This window comes from Rattus rattus, chromosome 2 (genome assembly GCF_011064425.1).
Source record: "Rattus rattus isolate New Zealand chromosome 2, Rrattus_CSIRO_v1, whole genome shotgun sequence".
NCBI lineage: Eukaryota > Metazoa > Chordata > Mammalia > Rodentia > Muridae > Rattus > Rattus rattus.
The window spans coordinates 213,410,248-213,429,093 of record NC_046155.1 but is presented as its reverse complement, the minus strand read 5'-3'; the positions used below and the strand labels follow the sequence as shown (position 1 = coordinate 213,429,093).

The window sequence follows — 18,846 nt, the reverse complement described above, 5'->3', positions numbered from 1 at the left end:
ATTTGCTTTAGTGGGAGAACTGGGCTCTGATTTTGCCAAGTTGTCTGGATTTCTGTTGTTTAGGTTCCTGAGTTTGCCTCTCACCATCAGGTTGTCTCTGATGTTATCTGGTCTTGCTGTCTCAGACAGTGGCTTGACCCTCCTGTAAGCATTCCTGGAAACCAACTTTCTCCCAGCAGGATCTGGGTACAGAGAGCTGTGGGATAGGGTCAGCTCTGGACGCAGGTGGATACCAGAGTGGTCCTGTCCCAGACTGCTCCTTGGTTCCTGTGTTCAAAGGGCACCTGGCAGATTACTCTTGGGCCAGGAATGTGAGCAGAAGTGGTGGTCTCCCCTGTGCTGTCAGGATTGTCCACAATTCTCCTTATCTGTATTTTCAAGTCATAATACAAGTCAGTTAAAGTACTTGATAACACATACACACCTCATACCATGTACATACCACACACACAACACATATACATGTATCGCACATATCATTCACACATCACATACCACACACACCACATCATAAACTCCAAACACACACACACACACACACACACATACACACATACTTCTTTCAGACTAGTAAGTCATCCTGTCGCCTGTTTAGAAGAAATGAGGTAGAAGTGATCAGTCACCTCTAATGAGAAAGACTTTGTAAAATCCCCAAAATATAGTGGCCACACAGGCTTTTGGTGTTGGTTAATCTCGGTCTTACCCTTGTTAATCTATCCTTTCAATGCTGAGCTAAAACCCCAGCTTTCTTCTTATTCTGCATTTAAAGCATAGTCTTTGAGTTGTCATGGATGGTTCTGTAGCTCAAGCAGGCCTTGAAATGGCCTTGTTTATGCCTCTTAGTATTCCGAATGCTGTTATCAAAAGCTTACATAGCCAAGCTCGATATTGATGCTCATGCTGAATCTCCACCTTAGGCCTCGACAAATGCAAACAGAATAAAATATTTTTCTAGCCATAAAATCTTTCTATGTTGACTAATCCTAAGTTAATTTTTTTAAGTTGAATAAAATGAAAGTCTTTGGTTAAGTAAAATGTGTGTACAAAAGAAAAGGCAAATGATACCAGCATTTCATTTTGTTTTGGTGGTTTAGTTGTACCATAACTCAGTCAACTTTGTTGAGAAGTTTAATCCAACCAGAATATGTTAACAGGACAGTGTCTGACGTGACTCACATATTTTCCACAGTGAGTTTTATGGTCATGTCTCCTTTCTCCATCCATTATCCTACCAATATTTTTAAGTTATCATAAGGAGAATTAGTTCAAGCATTTGACTTCTTTGACAATGCTTTGAGAGTTCATGCATTTTCAATGTTCAGTACTTTATGGTTGCCAACACTTTGTATTTAAATGAATGCAGCCTGGTATCAAGAAAAGCAAATGGCCATATTGAGGGGGGAAAGAAATAAACCACAGCCTTCTTCCTGGGTAACACTTAAAATGGTTAAACGCATTAAATTCTCATTTAACAAACAGCAGAACTTAATGAACATTGGGCTTGCTCAGTGAATGCTAATGTGGAATATTACAGGGAAAGATGGTTTAGTGTTGAAATTTCTCACAGCTCAAAATGGTTAAGAGATTAAGGAGATGAACATCTGCTGTTCAAAAGACAAAGGAGACTTGGCAGTTCACTGAAAATATTTTTTGTTTTGCATCCTCATTTTTAAATTGTTTCTTAAAGAACTCAAATGATCATTCTTTTAGATGTCCTTTCTTTGGGTTTAAATGTCAATTTTATAATGAAAGTTCTGAAACATATCTGTCTTTATAAATCAAACTGCTAGTTAGTAAGCTGTGGCTCTTTTATATGGTAATCAACTAATTTATCAACAGTGAAACCATTTGATTCTTAATGATCAGAAATATAGGCTTATTATTTGATAGTACATTAATTCTAGGCAGCTAGATGCCATGATACATTAAGGACATTTCTAGACTCTGGTTTTAAGCCCAAATTAACTTTTCCTCATTTTTTCTGTTTCAGATCAAATATATAATTTAACTCTTACTGACTGCTTTTTATATTTTTGAAATGTGGATAGACCGGTTGTCATTGGCTAATTTAGACATCACATGTAATGTAACAGTATTCCATTTACCTACAAACGTATGTGTATTTTAATTAATCCTGAATATGTCTACCATTTATCCAACCATCCATTTATTCCTTAATCCATTCAACTATCCATCCATGTATTTATCAGAAGTTCATAATGTTCACTTAAGACCATCTGCATATCAGTTATTTATATTACTATTCAGAAAAGTAGCAAAATTATAGTTATGATGTTGCATCTAAAATAATTGTATGATTAAGGTCACCAGTCACAAAGAACTAACTGTATTAAGGGGCCACAGAATTAGAAAGGTTGAAAACCACAGATCTAGATAGAAGTAGCTGCTTTATGATATTGTGAGTATCCAAAATGACATAATTGTACCCTTTAAAATAAGAGAAGAGCTCGTGAAATTCTACCCCTAACTGTGGAATTATTGAAAATTCATTGAGGAATGAAAGGAAGAAGGAAAGAATGGAAAGATGGAAAGAGACAGACACAGAAAGAGACAGACAGAGAGGGTCAATTTTCTTCAGGAATAGAGCCCTATAGAAATTATACTATATATCTATATAGTATATAGAATTACACACTTTAGCATGTATAGGCAGCACTCAATGAACTGAGTATTATATTGTTTTGTAGAAAGGAAAAGGGATTGGGAAAATAGAGGAGGAAGTGAAGGGGAAGGAGTAAAGAATGTATTTGATCAAAATCCATTTTACATGTGTATGAAATTCTCAACTAATAAAAAAGCATACTAATTTTATTTTGTGGATGTAATCTTAAAGAGTAAGAGATACATAAAGAAATGCCCATGAAAGTGTGCCTTTCATGTATAGGCTTACCTGGTGAGCAAAAACTCCACCTTGTGATTTTTTTAAAGTAATGCTTGTATAGAAACACCATAAAGACTGCCTATCAATCTAAGACCTTTCACCAAGAGCCTCAAAGAAAGCACTCAAAAATAGTGCTGACTGTGTGTAGAGGATATGCACTTTAAGATTCCAGATGTCACTAAGTGCCCAAAATGATTCCATCCATCAACCTATTTAAAGGATTCAATTAAATTTCCTTTTCTGCTTCAAGGATTATATAAAAATTAACACCTATTCCAATGGTCTATCTAGGTAATAGGAAGGAAAAAAGTGAATAGCAGAAAAAAAAAGGAAGAAAGAAAGTAACTTTCAACCAATAAAGGCACCAATGAGCTGAATGGATTGCTCTCAAAAGAAGAAACAAAAGTAGGGAATCCATAGTTTAAAATGTATTCAGTATCTGTAACCAGCAGGGAAACAGATCTTAACACTGCTTTAGATCGTCTCATTCCACTAGAATGACCAGCATCAAGAAAACAGATGACAGTAAATATGAGTGAGGATTTGGGAATGAGGCGCCTTTGTTTATAGTTAGTGGGAGGGTAAACTGGTGTAGCCACTGTGGAAATCCATGTGGGGCTTCTAAAAACATCATGACCCTCTGATCCCGCTATATGACTACTCAATCGAAGTCCTCTTCATACTACCCCAGGGATACTTGCATATAGATGTTTGTACCTGCTCTATTCATAACTGCAAGCCAAGGGCTCACAACATGCCTATGCGTCTTTTGCCTTGCACATTCTTTCTTCTCTCTCTTTCACAGTGTTCCTGAGCCTGGGAGAAGAGCACTGCCCTATATAGGAACCCTCCACTGTTGCTGGTTCCCATCAGTTTGACTGGTTATGAGTCTCTTCATTAACCAATGTCCACTGCAAAAAGAAACATCTTGATGAAAGTTGAGAGAAACACTAATCAATACTCAGAAGGCAAAATGACACTATGACCATTAAGGAAAACAGTAGTTATCTTAACCCTAGGGTGTATGATCTCCCAGCCATGACATTTTGGTCATAATTCATCAGAATGTGTTTAATTACTGGTTACTCCTATAACAACATGTCATTATTAGGCCGGAGGACATTTTCTCCACTAGGTCATTGCTGTACCTCATAGGGTTTACAGCTTAGTAGGACTATTGATGGCATTTTTTTTCATTCAAACAACTTGAATCACAGCTATCTCAGTGCTATGAAAACTAGTCAGAAGGGGAATGTCATCTCAGATCCTACCTGATTTCCAAATATCCTACAACCCAAGTGTGTGCTGTCTTAAGCAACATGGGTTTCTGTTCTAATTCTGCTGGGCAATCAAGGACATTAACAATAGTCTGTATTGTTTGGCGTAGTCAGGGCCTCTTTGTACAATTACCTGATAGTGAGTTATCCCACATGTAATACTAGGATTTTTATTTGATGATCATATCATCTACCAATTTTTTATTTAAGTGGAATAATCTTATTTTTCTGAGACAAAATTTTGCTGCATAACTCATTCCAACCTGTAGTTTCTTCCACTAGTTTCATAATTTCTTACATTTAGGACTTTGATCAATTTTGCCTTTTCTGTCATTGTGTCTTATTTTGTTTCTTTCTGTTTGTTTTAGTTTAGTTTTGTGTAGAAGGAGAGATAGAGTTCAGGCTTGATCATCTGCATACAGATTTCTCTTAACTGTTGAAGGTGTCGTCACTTTTATATTTTAACTTGGTTTTATTCTCCGTGAGTTTCACATCATGCACCCCAATCCCACTCAACTCCCACTTCTTCAAATCTGCCCTCTGTCCTTGCAACCTTCCCCAACAAAAATCGAAAACAAAAGTTAAGAAAATAAAAAAGCATAAAAATATCTCATCATGGAAGCTGTAGCATGGCACAGTATGTCCACACATCTTTGTTTGCAAATGCTCATTGCAATGAAACATTGGTCTGGTTCAGGGCCTTCTGGCTTCTGTTACACCATCAATACTGGATCCTCACCAAGACTTCTCTTGGTTATCCTGATGTTTCCTCCCGTTTTGGAGATCCTGAAGGTTTAGATCTGAAAGACAGGTCCTTTCACACACTCCAGGTGTTCATAGATGGGGTAGATGTTGGAGTGGGCCAACTCAGATCTGGCCCTAGGTGGAAACTGAGTTGGTGAGCCTGCCAATTCTCCTATACCACACCAGTAGGACCAGCTTTTCCAGCACTGTGCCTGCCAGATCACCTAATGCTCTAGCCAGCAAGGGCCAGCTCTCCTGCTCTAATGTATGGTCTTTGATACCTTTTAAAAAATATTGTGTATGTGTTTTTGTGCTCTCTCTTTTTTTATTCCGTTGGCTGTTTAATTTTTCTAAGTGTTCTGGTCATCAGAATAGTCAGGTCATTATGGCTTCTGAAAAATATTTTTAAATCGGCCACTGAAATGCATCCAGAGTTGTTGAAGTTTGCTCTCTGTGTTACAGGACTCTAATGTTTGTGTTTGAATTAGAGAATTGTTGATTCTCCTTTGTTTTTAGCTCCATAAAAATACCATTAATATTTTAATGAAAAATGCATTGAATATGTATGTAGTAGGCTTTGCATGTTATGGGCATTTCAATACTATTAGACGTTACAATCCATGAATTCTAGATGTCCACTTAGTTTGTTTCCTCTTCAATTTCTGTCACTGTTGTCCTAATGTTCATTCTAGAAGAACTTATTTCTTAGGTTAATTTATTACATGATATTTTTAGAATTAAATTTATTTCCTAATTTCTATCTCAGCAATGTTGTTGATAATGTACACAAATTTTCCTAAATTATCCATACTGATTTTTCTATAACATTCTAGCCACTAAGTTTTTCTTGATAAATAACTATATAGTTATACATGTACACACACATGGTAAATATAACAAGTAGAGTAGCTTAACTTCCTTACTGACCATCTGGATAGTTTCTGTTTCTTTGCCTTGGCAAATTTTTCTAAATACATATTTCGATTATACGGTGACAGGTTAAAATAAATTAAAGAGCATTCCTGACTGTAACAACTAAAGGGAGGAGAAATATATTTTGGCTTATAGTTGAGTTTAATGGAGAAAGCAACTTAAGAACCAGTCTCTCCGTAGACTAAAAGCTTGACCAGAGCACAGAGGGACTATAACCCTCAAGATATACCTTTACAGTTCTCTGCCAGTCACCCAGTATCCAAAGATTCTATAGCCTTTCAAAACAGCACCATCATCTAAGGAGTATGTTCAAACACATGCATGTTTGGAAGACATTTTTATATAGTATCATTTGTTGTGTCTCAGTGGGTTGGGAAGCAGAAATATCTTGAGGCAGAAATAGGGTTAAAGGACAAAGTCTATGACTACACACTGTGATCTACTGCCTATGTCAGAAGACCCCACAGTCATGCCAAAACACTACCGCTGGTGGGGGACCAAGCGTTCAACACTCCATGTGAAACCATATAGGACACTTTAAATTTAAATTATAGCTTTAAATCATTGCTAGATTATATATAATACCTAATACAAGCCTAGTATTATATAAATAGATGGTTGTTGACTTATTATTTAGGTAATAATGACAAAGAATATTTTAAAAGATTAAAGATAATTTAAAAAGAAAATAAAGCTTGCAAAATTTGACAAAAATTAGTCTGTAGCTGCTCAGTGCAAATGCAAGGGTTTTTTTCCAAGTATTTTCAGTCTACAGTGGTTGAGTCAATGGATGCCGAGTCCATTGGTAGTCAATATTCATCCTATAATAAAAGGTGGAAGCTTCAAATTATAGAAGCATTCTTTTTCAGCATATGTAACTCTTTCATATTTACGTTGTTATGGCTAATCACATATTACCATCCATCTGGTTTCTAAATACGTCATAGTTTCTATACTTACTCTCTTCCCAGGCTGAGCTCTGTGAATCTTGAATCTGCCGTCCCCTATCCTACTGATAGAAGTATCGCGTCTGCCGTGGAAGTTTGCCAGTGTCCACCCGGGTACAGTGGCAGCTCTTGTGAAGTAAGTTCGTAGGCATGAGCCCCTCAGACAGTGTGGGCAATGAACTGCTCTAAAATGGATGCTTTGGAGAGTTCAGCCTGTGGCTTCACAGACAAGTGACAGCATATTACCTAAATAAAATTGGCTTTGTTGTTTAATCCTTTGATAATTCCATAAGTGCTTTTGATGAAATATGATGATATCTAGCCCTACTTCCTCCACCAGGTCATTGGGTCCCCCAATGAGTTCTCTTTTCTTTTTCTAATGCGTGTCTACTTTCTGATTGTTGATACTAGTTTGCTAAGTCCAATGAGTGCCTTCCATATGTGTCTGGGCATGGACCATCTTAAATAGCATGAACAGCCTACCCCACAGTGGCCATAACCCCAAAGAAGAATGACTCTCCCTCTCCTAGCAACTGTCTGTTGCTAGTGGCTCCTCAGTTAGGTGTAGGGCCTTAGGAGCCCCTCCTACATCCATGCTAGATGAATGGAGTAATTAGAATGTCTGCCTAGAGCTCATGGCTTTTAAATAGAATACTAACCATGTATTTTCAAAGCTATCTTTAAAGTATCTTGTCTTACTATAACTGTGATTTCTATATTTCTTCCCTCTTTAGCCAGCAATCCATTGATTGTAGCAAAATAATATTCCAGAATATTTTCCTTTTATTTCTATTTCCTCTCCCTCTTTTATGTCCTATCACCCTTCCCTTCCATTTCTTTCTAAAGAAAGTGTTCAAGGCCCAGTATTCTAAAGCATTCAACCCTTAAAGCTTCAAGAGCAGAGCATGTGAAAGAAATAACTACTCCTGAAGACTTTTTTCCATGCTTGAGTACATGAAGCTTGAAATCCATTTTTTTAACAGTATGGAATAGAGTTTATTTAGGGCATGGGGAGGGGAGTTTAGGGGATAGTAGAGACAGTGAAAGGGACACACACACACACACACACACAGAGAGAGAGAGAGAGAGAGAGAGAGAGAGACAGAGACAGAGACAGAGACAGAGACAGAGAGACAGAGACAGAGAGACAGAGACAGAAATAGAGACAGACAGAGTAGAATAGTAAAGGAGTAGAGGGCAGAGGAGGAAGAGAGTAAGAAAGTAAGAGAGCAAGAGAGCAAGAGAAAAAGAGCGAGACTTGAGATCTTTATTGGTGTCTTATTGTTCTAGATTTGTAATTTTTAAATGTTAATATTTTTAACTTGGCATATCATTTTAGAGTAAGTTTTGAAAGATTAATTCTCTGTTTTTCTTATAGGTAGTTTGAAATTTGATTTACTTGAAATCTCTCTATGTGTATGTGTATTCTCGTGTGTGTGTGTGTGTGTGTGTGTGTGTGTGTGTGTGTGTGATTTTTCTAGTTGGAAGAAATGGCTTGTAGGTAAATAAGAGTTTAAGTTTCATTAAGATAGTATCTTGAAGGAATCATTTGAGTGCTCTGGGATGTTCAACTCTACAACACTACTTATGCCATTTGTAGAAACACCCCAGGCATAACTTTGCTGGTTCTCATGTGCTTTAAAGTAATACATGCTTCCAGAGGCTACACAGAGCTTAAAGTCATGTTCATGACTAATGTGTTTTCTTTTAACCTGAGTACAGATTTGCCCAGCTAGAAATGAAACTAAATGGAATTCATTGAAGTACTTGCTTTTCTAAAATTTATAGAGATAAGAGAAAAATTATCATGGATATGAATTAGTTATGTCAACTCAAATTTGATTTTACATATAAAACACATGCTGTACTTGATTAGATATTCCTTTATTACAAGACTTCTAGTTTTGATTTCAAACCAGGCAGCTCCCTTTGAAGCTTTAAACTCCTATTTCAGTTGGAATAATAAATGCCCTCATTCTATTCTTGCTTTTAATTTAGTCCCACTTTACTCTCAGATCTCCCTATCAATTTTTTTGCTATATGCCCATTGAATATAAAATCATCTGAATATTGGGCTTGCTGGATTATATGCTTTCTTTCTTTTTCCTTTAGCAATATTTTTAATAAATTTTATATTTAGTATATTTTATGAAATATATATAAATTAGCAATAAGTATACAGCATAATTTCTGTCCTTAAAGATCTAGTAATCTGTTTAGACAAACAGAACAAATACCACTAGGAGATTGAGTCACAGCACTCCTGTAATTAAAGGAGCAGTAAGAGGTGCATATCGTAATGGTGACAATAATTCAAAGCTTGAGCTGTTCAGTGTAGGGAGACGTCTGGCAAAGTATCATGGAGAACTTAAGACGCAATAGAGAGGAAGAAGGAAGCATGCAAGCATGGAAAGAACAAAGAAATAGAAAAGAGAAAATAAAAGCTTCAACTTCTTCTAGTATAATAATGGATAATTATTTGAAATGGTTAAAAAGGCCTCATTGAGTTGGGGCAATGAATTTTTAAACTCTGGACTTCCTTTTCTTTATTTAACCTCTGTTAACCCCAGAAATTTTTATCAAATCTTTCTTCCCCCAGAGGAAATATTCTCCATCTCTGACCTTGACTGGTTTTGTTTGCCTTGATCATTGAGCTTAATTCTTAGGGCAAGTCGCTCTTACTTTGTCATTACTAACAGTCTGACGTGTGGTTGAACAAGCTACAAAGACTGTTATAAGTTAAAGTTCTATCTAGCTTGATAAGTCAAATCAGTCCATCAGATGATGCTATTACTAAGTATTCTCTTTTATTTTGGGGTGGGGAGGTCACAATGCTGACTCAGAATAATGGTTGATAGGTTATTTTTAATTATCAAATTTTACTTCAAAATGCTATAGGAACAAAATATCAGAGGTAATTCTTCATGAAGAGTAACAACCTTTTAAATAGATAAGTTATAAGTTAGTATTACAATAGTACTTTGGCTTATAGAGAGTTTTATAGGATTATTGCAGTAAGTCTTATAATAATATAGGTTGTATGCTCTCTATATCTAGGAACAAAAATATTCCTCTTGCTATGACCCACCATAGACACAACTCTGTGTTGAACACTGACTCCAGAATGTTTTTTTCTATTATTTTGCTTCTCATTGTGTTTTACATCATATGAATTACTGTGGCTAGTTTCTAAAAAATTTTTGTGCCTAATATTTTATAATTTGCCTCTCTGATAGAGGAAGAAGTGAAAATGAAGTGGGCTAATAATAAAGGTTTTATGCAAATGCTTTATTTTCTATAAAGTTAAATTAGAATTAACTACTTTCCAGATGTATTTATATTTTCCTTTAGCTGACAATTTTTGAGACAACTAAGGCTTTAGACATAGATGTTTTCAGTATTACAGATGTTGAGTCTAAAAGCATCACTAAAGTTGAGAAGACATATCTGCAGTTAAGAGCACTGTGTTCTCTTCCAGATGATGCTGGTTCTGTTCCCAGCTCCCATATGGTTGCTCACAAACATCTGTAACCCTAGTCCCAGGGAATATAATGCCCTCTCCTAGCCTGCTAAGTCACAAAACACATGTGTGATAAACAGACATGCAAGCAAAGCATAAAGTAAATAAATACAATTTAAAGTAGCTGAACTAAATAAAGGAAGCTGTAGATGGATGGGTGAGTGTGAGTGTACAAAACTGGAGGGGCTACTTAAAAATGTGAGAATAGTCTCTCTGTGGTGACGGTAAACTGAATGTTGAAGAACCGAAGCATAGCTGTTGTAACAGAGACAGAAAACTCATGATATTAAGCTATGAGTGTGCAAATAACCAAAACTTAATAAGCGTAGTCTATGGTGTGACTTGCGGAGCCTTGGATTGCCTAATAAGAATTTGAGATTTTATTTTAATGTCATAGAAAGCAATGAGAGGCTGTGGTTTGATAAATGGCAACATACAATGCCAACAGTTGAACTGAAGAAGATTTGGAAAGGGATGTTTTGATTGGTAGAAAGAGAAAAGTTAAGAGTCAGTTTGAGAAATAAGACTGTTTGGGCAGTCTCTGAGATCCATGTCAGGGTGATTAGAGTGTAGGATGTGAATGAGCACATTTCTCCAGTTTGATGACTGTTGGGGTTAAGTCATCAAATCAGTTATTCAAGAAAGAGCATGGGAATTAAGATGAAGAGTACTGCACAGAGACCTTCTGATAACAGTCCATTAAATACCTGTGGAAAGAATGGCAAAGAGAAAGGATGGAACTTTTTGGAAGTGTGAAGGCTTAGAGTTGGAAAAGAAGCTATTGAGGGAGAGAGGACTCACCTGGTCACATGACAAGGATGACGGGTGAAATAGAATGGAGTAGTAGGATTTCATTCGGCTACCTTGAAGTTTTGGGCCAGTGCAAACACAATGTTGCTTGAGTAGACATAAGAATAGAGTAAAATGTGCAAGATCACTGAGAAGGAAATGCTGTCAGTTTTATTGGAAACAAGACAGTTACAGATTATAAGGGTGATTTTGCTGTTTTTGCCTTGTGCGATCATTTTACCTGGAGACAATAGGCCCTATTTTCACAAGGATAGTGATTATTCAATTTAAAAAAATCTGAGAGACAGATTATAAAAACATATGTTATAAAAACATAAATTGGGTTCTAGAATCTAAAATATTATTCCTTCTAAAATACTCTGTTCTCTTCATTCCTATTATTTCAGGTGGGGATGGGTAAGAGAGGTGTGGATATATTTTGATGCTATTTGGCTTATAAGTGGAAAGATGAGTATCATGGCTTTAATTTCTCTGAGAGCATTAATATAAATTCCATGGCTAAGGAAAAGGGTGTGTCGGTTACCTTTCTATTGCTGTGAAAAAAATACAATGGCCAAGATACCTTACAGAAGAAATTATTAGCTAACAGCTTCAGAAGGGTATAGGCAATAGTGGCAAAGCAAATCCACATTGGTATGAACAGCTCAGAGCTCACATATTGACTTACAAGCAGAAAACAGAGGGCATGCTGTGAATGGAGCCTAGTCTTGTGAAATGCCAGAGCCCTTGTAGCATACCTCCTCAAAGAAAGCCACACTTCCAAGTCCTTCCTAAATAAGTCCACTAAATGGAGACAACATACTCAAGTATGTGAGCATACGGACGTTATATTCATTCAAACCACTGGAAAGTATAAGTAACTGGAACACTCTTAGAATGAGGACTGATTCAAGTACATTTCAAAAGTGTTGTTTTAAAAAAAAGTGTTCAAGAATGATACTCCGAGGACCTGATTTGACAAAAACAAATCACTTCTCTTTGTCTTGTCAACATCTTTACATTTTATCTCCATCTGAATAGTGTAGGCTTACAGGTCTTGAAAAATATATCTTAGAAAAAGAATCCTTTGTATTAAAACAGAGAAAAATTTACTGAAAGGAGAAAATAAATTAGAACAATTGTCTCCGTACTGCCCAAATTAAGAGGAAAGTAGATTTTACTTTCTCCTCAGATAAGAAATATCAGTATATCTCTTTCATATGTTTGTTATTGTTGTTCAGATAGAAGATTCCCCACATCCTGAGGCAAAAGGATCATTTCCAACGTGACACAGCATGGTTCTATGTAGTTTATTACTTCAGTGGTTCTCTCTAGTTTCCATTTCCTTCCAAAATAGGGACCTTTTTTTGACATATGATGGTATATTTAACCATCCAGAAACCTAGTAAATAACTCACAAGATGCAATTGCAACCTGAAGGTATCATAAACTTCCAGAGGGCAGCAATATTTGGACATTTTTTTTTTACATCTCCTCTCATCTGTGAAAGTCCACACACAAAGGCATCGTAATAAACAACGAGAAGAGACATGGCATGCTCACCCACAGGTAAAACCCACCGTGCCAGTATCCCTCTGTAATTGGCTTTCTATTATAAATAAATAAATATCTATTTTTATAAATAATTTTACTTCAAATTAAAAAAAATCAGTGGTGAATTCTTATAGTCAAATAACAAAGTAGCAAGGCAGTGTATGCTAAATAAATCATAGTCTGTTTTATTGAAATTTGAGAATGCATAAAGGATGGGGGAAATGAAAGATGAAATGTACAAATTCTGAGCATGAACCAGTCACTGGGTGTATTTCCCAATGAAAGAGGGGAGACGGGTATGTCTTCCAAACTATCCCAAAGACTTTCTGCAAGTAGCAGCATTAGAGGCAGTCAGTATGCGGGGAAAGGTAGTGCATGCCAAGAACCAGTCTGTGATGACGCTGTGTACTCTTTTTGCCCTGGGACTCTGTATGGTCCCTTTCATGCTGTCTGCTTTTCTCAGTGCCCTTCCTTCTGTTTCCTCGTCTGTGCTTTTACCTTTGAGACTGTCTCATTTCACTTCCTTATATCTGTGCTTTATTTTACCATTTCAGAAGAGACACCCAACTAATGCTTCCTCTAATCCCATACCTGCCAATGCCAGTAAGGTCAGTATGAAGCCCCGGTGTCAGGGGTAATGGTATGGTAGTAATGTTTCCGTAATGGATCCACGTTGACAAGCACATTTACTGAGTTTGCTACCTGGGTTGTTTTCTATTATCAGAAAAAGGGAATTGCTTTCTTTTTATTTTTAATACTGAAAGTGACTGAAGCCTTATCTTTCTTTTAGGCGTGTTGGCCTCGGCACCGAAGAGTTAATGGCACTATTTTCGGTGGCCTCTGTGAACCATGTCAGTGCTTTGGTCACGCGGAAGCCTGTAATGACGTCACAGGAGAATGTCTGGTAAGTGTTTCTCTCTTGAAGCTACTAATCCACAAGGCTGAAATTCACTCAGCAAGCCCTGGAATTTGTCTGCTACCTTTGCAATCTCAAACATGTGGGTCAAGAAGTGATGGGTCAAACATCTTTATCCAGAAGTGAGTTAGAAGCTAAGAATGCTCTTTCATATCTGATCTCCCTAGCAACTATGAAAAAGTGATTTTTTTCATATTGTCTAACAACTGAATTAGGATCAAATATATCATTGTAAAGTGTAACTAATGACTCAAATACACATTTACTCTTAATATATAAGCCTTTTCTTTCTTCTGTAAATCTACCCAAAGTGGACTATTCTAAAACATAAGGTGATTTATATCCCTATAGCATGAAAAACATAATTTGCAACCATTAAATAAAAACAATTCACATTTTTATACTTAGAGGGTTCTTTCGCGTTGGCAATCAGAGCATATTGCATACGTTTATTTGAACTCGTGAGCATTGAGATCAGTTAAAACACTGCGCATAGATTTTAAAATATTAAGCATATGTAATGCATCTTCAGCAGATTGTTCCTTCTTGTACAATCGGCTCTGTATTGTCAGCCAGACAATAGACTGTACAAAGTGGTGAGCTCCGTCCGTGCTACTAAGGAGCTCAAGACCTGGAGAGTTTCTTAGAACAGACATCCAGGGTAACTCCAGAGCTGTTAGCTATATATTGCCCGACACGACATGAAGCTTAAAACTACACCTCTCATGGCATTAGGCTCACAGAAGCACAAGTTGAAACAATGCCAATTTGGCAGGATACCCTACTCCCTTCTCTCAGCAGAGTTTAAGGCTGATTCTGTTGTCTGTAATTTTTATGTGGTATTCCTCTTACCCATTTCTCTGCTTTCTCCTGTACTTGAATGCTGCTGGGGAGAATCCAAGGTGAAAAATTAGGACTTCTGTTCTAATATAATTTGGCATTTCACTTTATTGATGCTTTTTCTGTTTTCTCTGTATAAGATCGTATTCAATTGCGTAGCAGCATAAAGCATGATAGCTCTAATTTGTGGATCCGTAGATTTTTTTCAAATGATGATCTTACAAATAAAATACTGAGTGATTTCCATTTTAATTATACTATAGTCTTTTAAAATGACTCTGGGGAAAATACTGAATTACCTTTAGACACTTTATTAGCGTGCCATAAAAAATATACCATTCCAAACTAACATGAATTTGCTTTTCTTACCCTGAAAGGACAAAAAATAAATGTCACAGTACAACCCTCATAATGTCCCTCTAAGGTATTATATGAGGTTGAGTTCATTAAGATTAATCTTACCCTGATATTGGTCCATTTGATGATATGATAATTGCAGAGTAGGAAACGTTTGTTTCAGAGAAAAATAGTTCTTGAGCACAGTGCTGAGAATAGGAACAATGAGGAAATTGGTAGTCGGAGCCAACCAGATTATTGATAGTGTGAGGGCCTAGAGAGAAGTCTACCTTTAAATGAAGGAAGGGTCTTGGGCAAACCATGGTCATCTTAGTGAGGCTTAATCTCTTCTTCCTGAGTTTCCGGCAGGAGCTAGTGGGGAGATGGGGAAGTTCCACTTCCTTGTACTAGAACTAACTGTGGTGAGTTCCCATTTTGAATGTATCACTCTTGATACAGTCTGCACAGAGGAATATTAGAATATCGCATATGAAAGGAATTTTTACTGCTCAGTCAAGTTTTCATTTTTTTCTCCTTTTTATTATTCAGGGAGAACATAATCAGGTTAGTTCTTTCTAAAACAGTGTTTTCGTGTGGCTTACCTTTATTACATGATCATAAAGGAGCACTCTGGGCTTCAAAATGGGATCCAGGCTTCTGCCATAGAGTGGATCTGTATGGCGAGGTCATCCGGACTCTTAATGCTTTGGAGAAAACCCAGGGAGCATTTGAAGCTCGGGAGGTGTCTGGATTTCAGGGCTTTCATGATATGAATCGCAAGCGACGTTTAAAAGTCACTTTGATAGAAAAGCTACCTATGAAAGCAGGCAGCTCATCAGAGGAAAACATTTATCTTTCCCAGGTTTGATTTCCATTGTGTTGCTTGCCTGATGCCAGCTCATTTTTGATTACAAACGTACTTGAGTTTCAAGATTACTCTTGTTTCAATTCGATGAAAGGCGAAAAACAGAAGGTATAAGGAGCACACTGCATTTATTTCTCTTTCAAATCTGTAGTTGGAGACATGCAAATTATTCAAGATTTTTCCGTTGAATTTCATAAATTCTTATTTTGGCCTGGTTACTGTGTAATCAGTTTAAGGATCCTAGGTTTTTGTTTTTTCTTTTTTAAAGATTTTATAGATCTAATTTTCATCTTTTCATCTTGACAATATACAAAAACCATTTTCTTTCAAAGAAGAAACAATTTCTTAAATTTTAAAAACTAGGCAATTTAAAGTGAACTTAGAAAGTGAGAGGAAGTGTCAGGAAGACCCAGTCAAAGGGAAAACCATTGACTGGAAATGGACCCTGAGGTATTGCACGATAACCGTTAACAGCAAGACTAATATCTGTGCCCTTTTAAAACAATGCTTGCTAAATAATTTTAAAATAATTTTAAACAAAGAAAAACTCATTTTTAAATGTACCAGTTAATGTAAAAACAAATCTGTGTATTTGTAGTTAATGAACTTCAGCTCTTTTACCTCACAGAATTAAATGGGAGGTTCGAAGTTAATTGAATAAATTGTATTTTGGATTTCTTTCAACCAATAAACCTGACCTCTCCAAGGAATTTTAATAAGTTGTTCTCAGAATTGTATCTTTACTTATTTATTTTTATCCTCCTGTTCAGTCCATTTACTGAACATAATTGAGATCACTCTTATTTTAAAACATCAAAATAAATAATATTCAGACTGTCATTAACTTGGTCTATTCCAATGGTCATAAAGGTTAATAACTTTATACATTCAGTTTAAGGTTAATTTATATTTCAGCTATTTCTCTTACAGAATTTGTCTATTGATCATAAAATAAAGGATGCATACTCCTGGGGTCTATGAACTCTTGCCGAATTCAGGAAAATTATAATTGTGTATTCTTATTAAACTGAAAATATTTGAGTAATAATTAATGCATTTTGAAGTCAACACACTTATTTGATCATTGGAGGCTAATGGTGTTGACTCTTGGAACCCTCAGAGACAATTCTACTGAGGGTCACTGAGTCCTTCACCTGAATCTCAGACTTGGTGACCTTTATAAATGTGGCCCAACCCAAGGAAGGTACCTAGTTAATATGAAGAGATCAAGAAGTAAATTATTTTATTACAATTTGAAAAAGACATGTGTTCTCAAAACAAATGGCAAGAAAATGCAGTTTCTATCTTTTTTATTTCTAAAGGCAATAGTTACATATCCTGTAGTGTAACTATATATTGTAATTATATAATGGTACATATATGATTATCTGTAAAATAATAAATATATGTGTGTGATTATATATTGTATTTTAAACTATTTTTTTACATTTAATTATGCCCCCAAGCAGTGCCCTTATAAATGTCATATGGGAATGCATTGTCTAATCCATCGGAGTCTACTAAGTTCCAGATTATTGTCTTAGCTAAGAAAGCAAGTCAAAGGAGATTTATATATTGAGCTACAGTTCTCATTAAACCAGCATTCCTTTTAATGTTCTTAGAGCTTTATACCTACACACACACACACACACACACACACACACACACGCACGCACACACACACACGCACACACACACACACCACCTATACATTGCCTTATGAAATAGAACAAAATGCAATTTTCATATTGAAAACTTTTCTGAATGAATTTTGGTCATGTTTTAAAACTCTGTTACACTAAAACTAGAGAGAAGTTGTAAGGTAAATATTAATTGTGTGTTAATTAATTTCCAATGCTATTTTTCCTGCAATGAAATTTAACATTGAGTGTGGGAAATTACTCTCCCCATTGGGAACACACTAATGACTCTGTAGAACTATCTGTAGTAACGTGCTTGTGTTTGAGATGAAAGCAAAGAACTGGTGTGTACTTCCTTCACAGAGCTGTAAGGATCACACTGGTGGGCCATACTGCAACGAATGCCTCCCTGGTTTCTATGGTGATCCTACTCGAGGAACCTCTGAAGACTGCCAGCCCTGTGCCTGTCCACTCAATATCCCATCAAATAAGTAAGTAGCAGATTCCCCTAACCACAGAGCTTCCCTTCCACTGCTCTGAGTGCCCCTTTGATATCAGAAGAGACTGTGGATTTCTCAAGAGAGTAACATATGTTTTGAAAGGTGAAGTGTTTAAAATCATAACCATTTCGAAAGACTTTGCTATTTCAGCTATAGATCTGATTTAGAATCTAAGGGATAAAACTCAAATTCCTAAATTAATTCAGAGGAACAGACCCCTTTTGTACAAATCTATACTCTTGAGGAATAATCATTTGTTGTAATACATTTATGTTATATATGTCTTACGAACCTTGCTCCATAGCATATACTGTATCGTAAATGAGCATTGAACTCCGAGTGATGCTTACTGTATCACCTTACATAAATAATGTAGACTTTGAAAAAGTATAACGCAAGCTTTATAATCAGTCTCTCTCATTTGCGCGCTTACAAGTGGGAGCAGACATTTTAAAAAGAAATAAAAAAAACAAAATACCTTGACTGAGTCTTAATGAGAATACTCCATCTCAGTTCCTAAAGTGACACATCCCTAAAGCACAGGCATATCTAAGCAAATGGCCCCATAACAAACAAACAAACAAACAAACAAATTCCATTATTAGGAACACCACATTGAACATAAATTAGTATTTTTAGAAGAAATACTTATAAATATGTGTCATTTTATTTCATATTGTTGTCATTCATTGTACTGAAAATGAAACTCAGAGCGTGCTGACTGAACACATGCTCTACCACTGAGCTCAGCCACTACCTTCAAATGAAGAAAAGTCCTTTTCGAAGAGGCCTATTGAAGGCAAAGTTGGTGCTTAATAAACCTCTTGCTGTAATATATTCCTTCAGCCCTTTCCAGATGCTGGGATAACACTATAGAGCGGAAGTTTAAATATTAAGGGAAATCTATCAGCTGTAGCCTTTCAACACGAGATTTTGATTAAGTAAGGCAAACTCTGAGGCTATATCCAAGACATCCCTGTGTTATATGGTATGGTCATCTGTTAGATTCAGAGGGTAAGAGTCCAAGCAAAAGGCTTGGGAAATAACCCTGCCATTCCTTAAGTCCTAGCGAGAACTTCCCGC

The 18,846-nt window shown here is 36.3% G+C and overlaps 1 protein-coding gene across 1 annotated transcript in view; it reads left to right on the top strand.

The window, feature by feature from the left end:
• Lama2 (laminin subunit alpha 2) overlaps positions 1 to 18,846 on the top strand; it is a 470,233-nt gene that overhangs the window by 197,838 nt on the left and 253,549 nt on the right. The window contains exons 16-18 of the mRNA XM_032895270.1: positions 6,828 to 6,939; positions 13,457 to 13,570; positions 17,627 to 17,754. Coding sequence (XP_032751161.1) covers positions 6,828 to 6,939; positions 13,457 to 13,570; positions 17,627 to 17,754 — 354 coding nt within the window. The remainder of the gene's footprint in view (positions 1 to 6,827; positions 6,940 to 13,456; positions 13,571 to 17,626; positions 17,755 to 18,846) is intronic.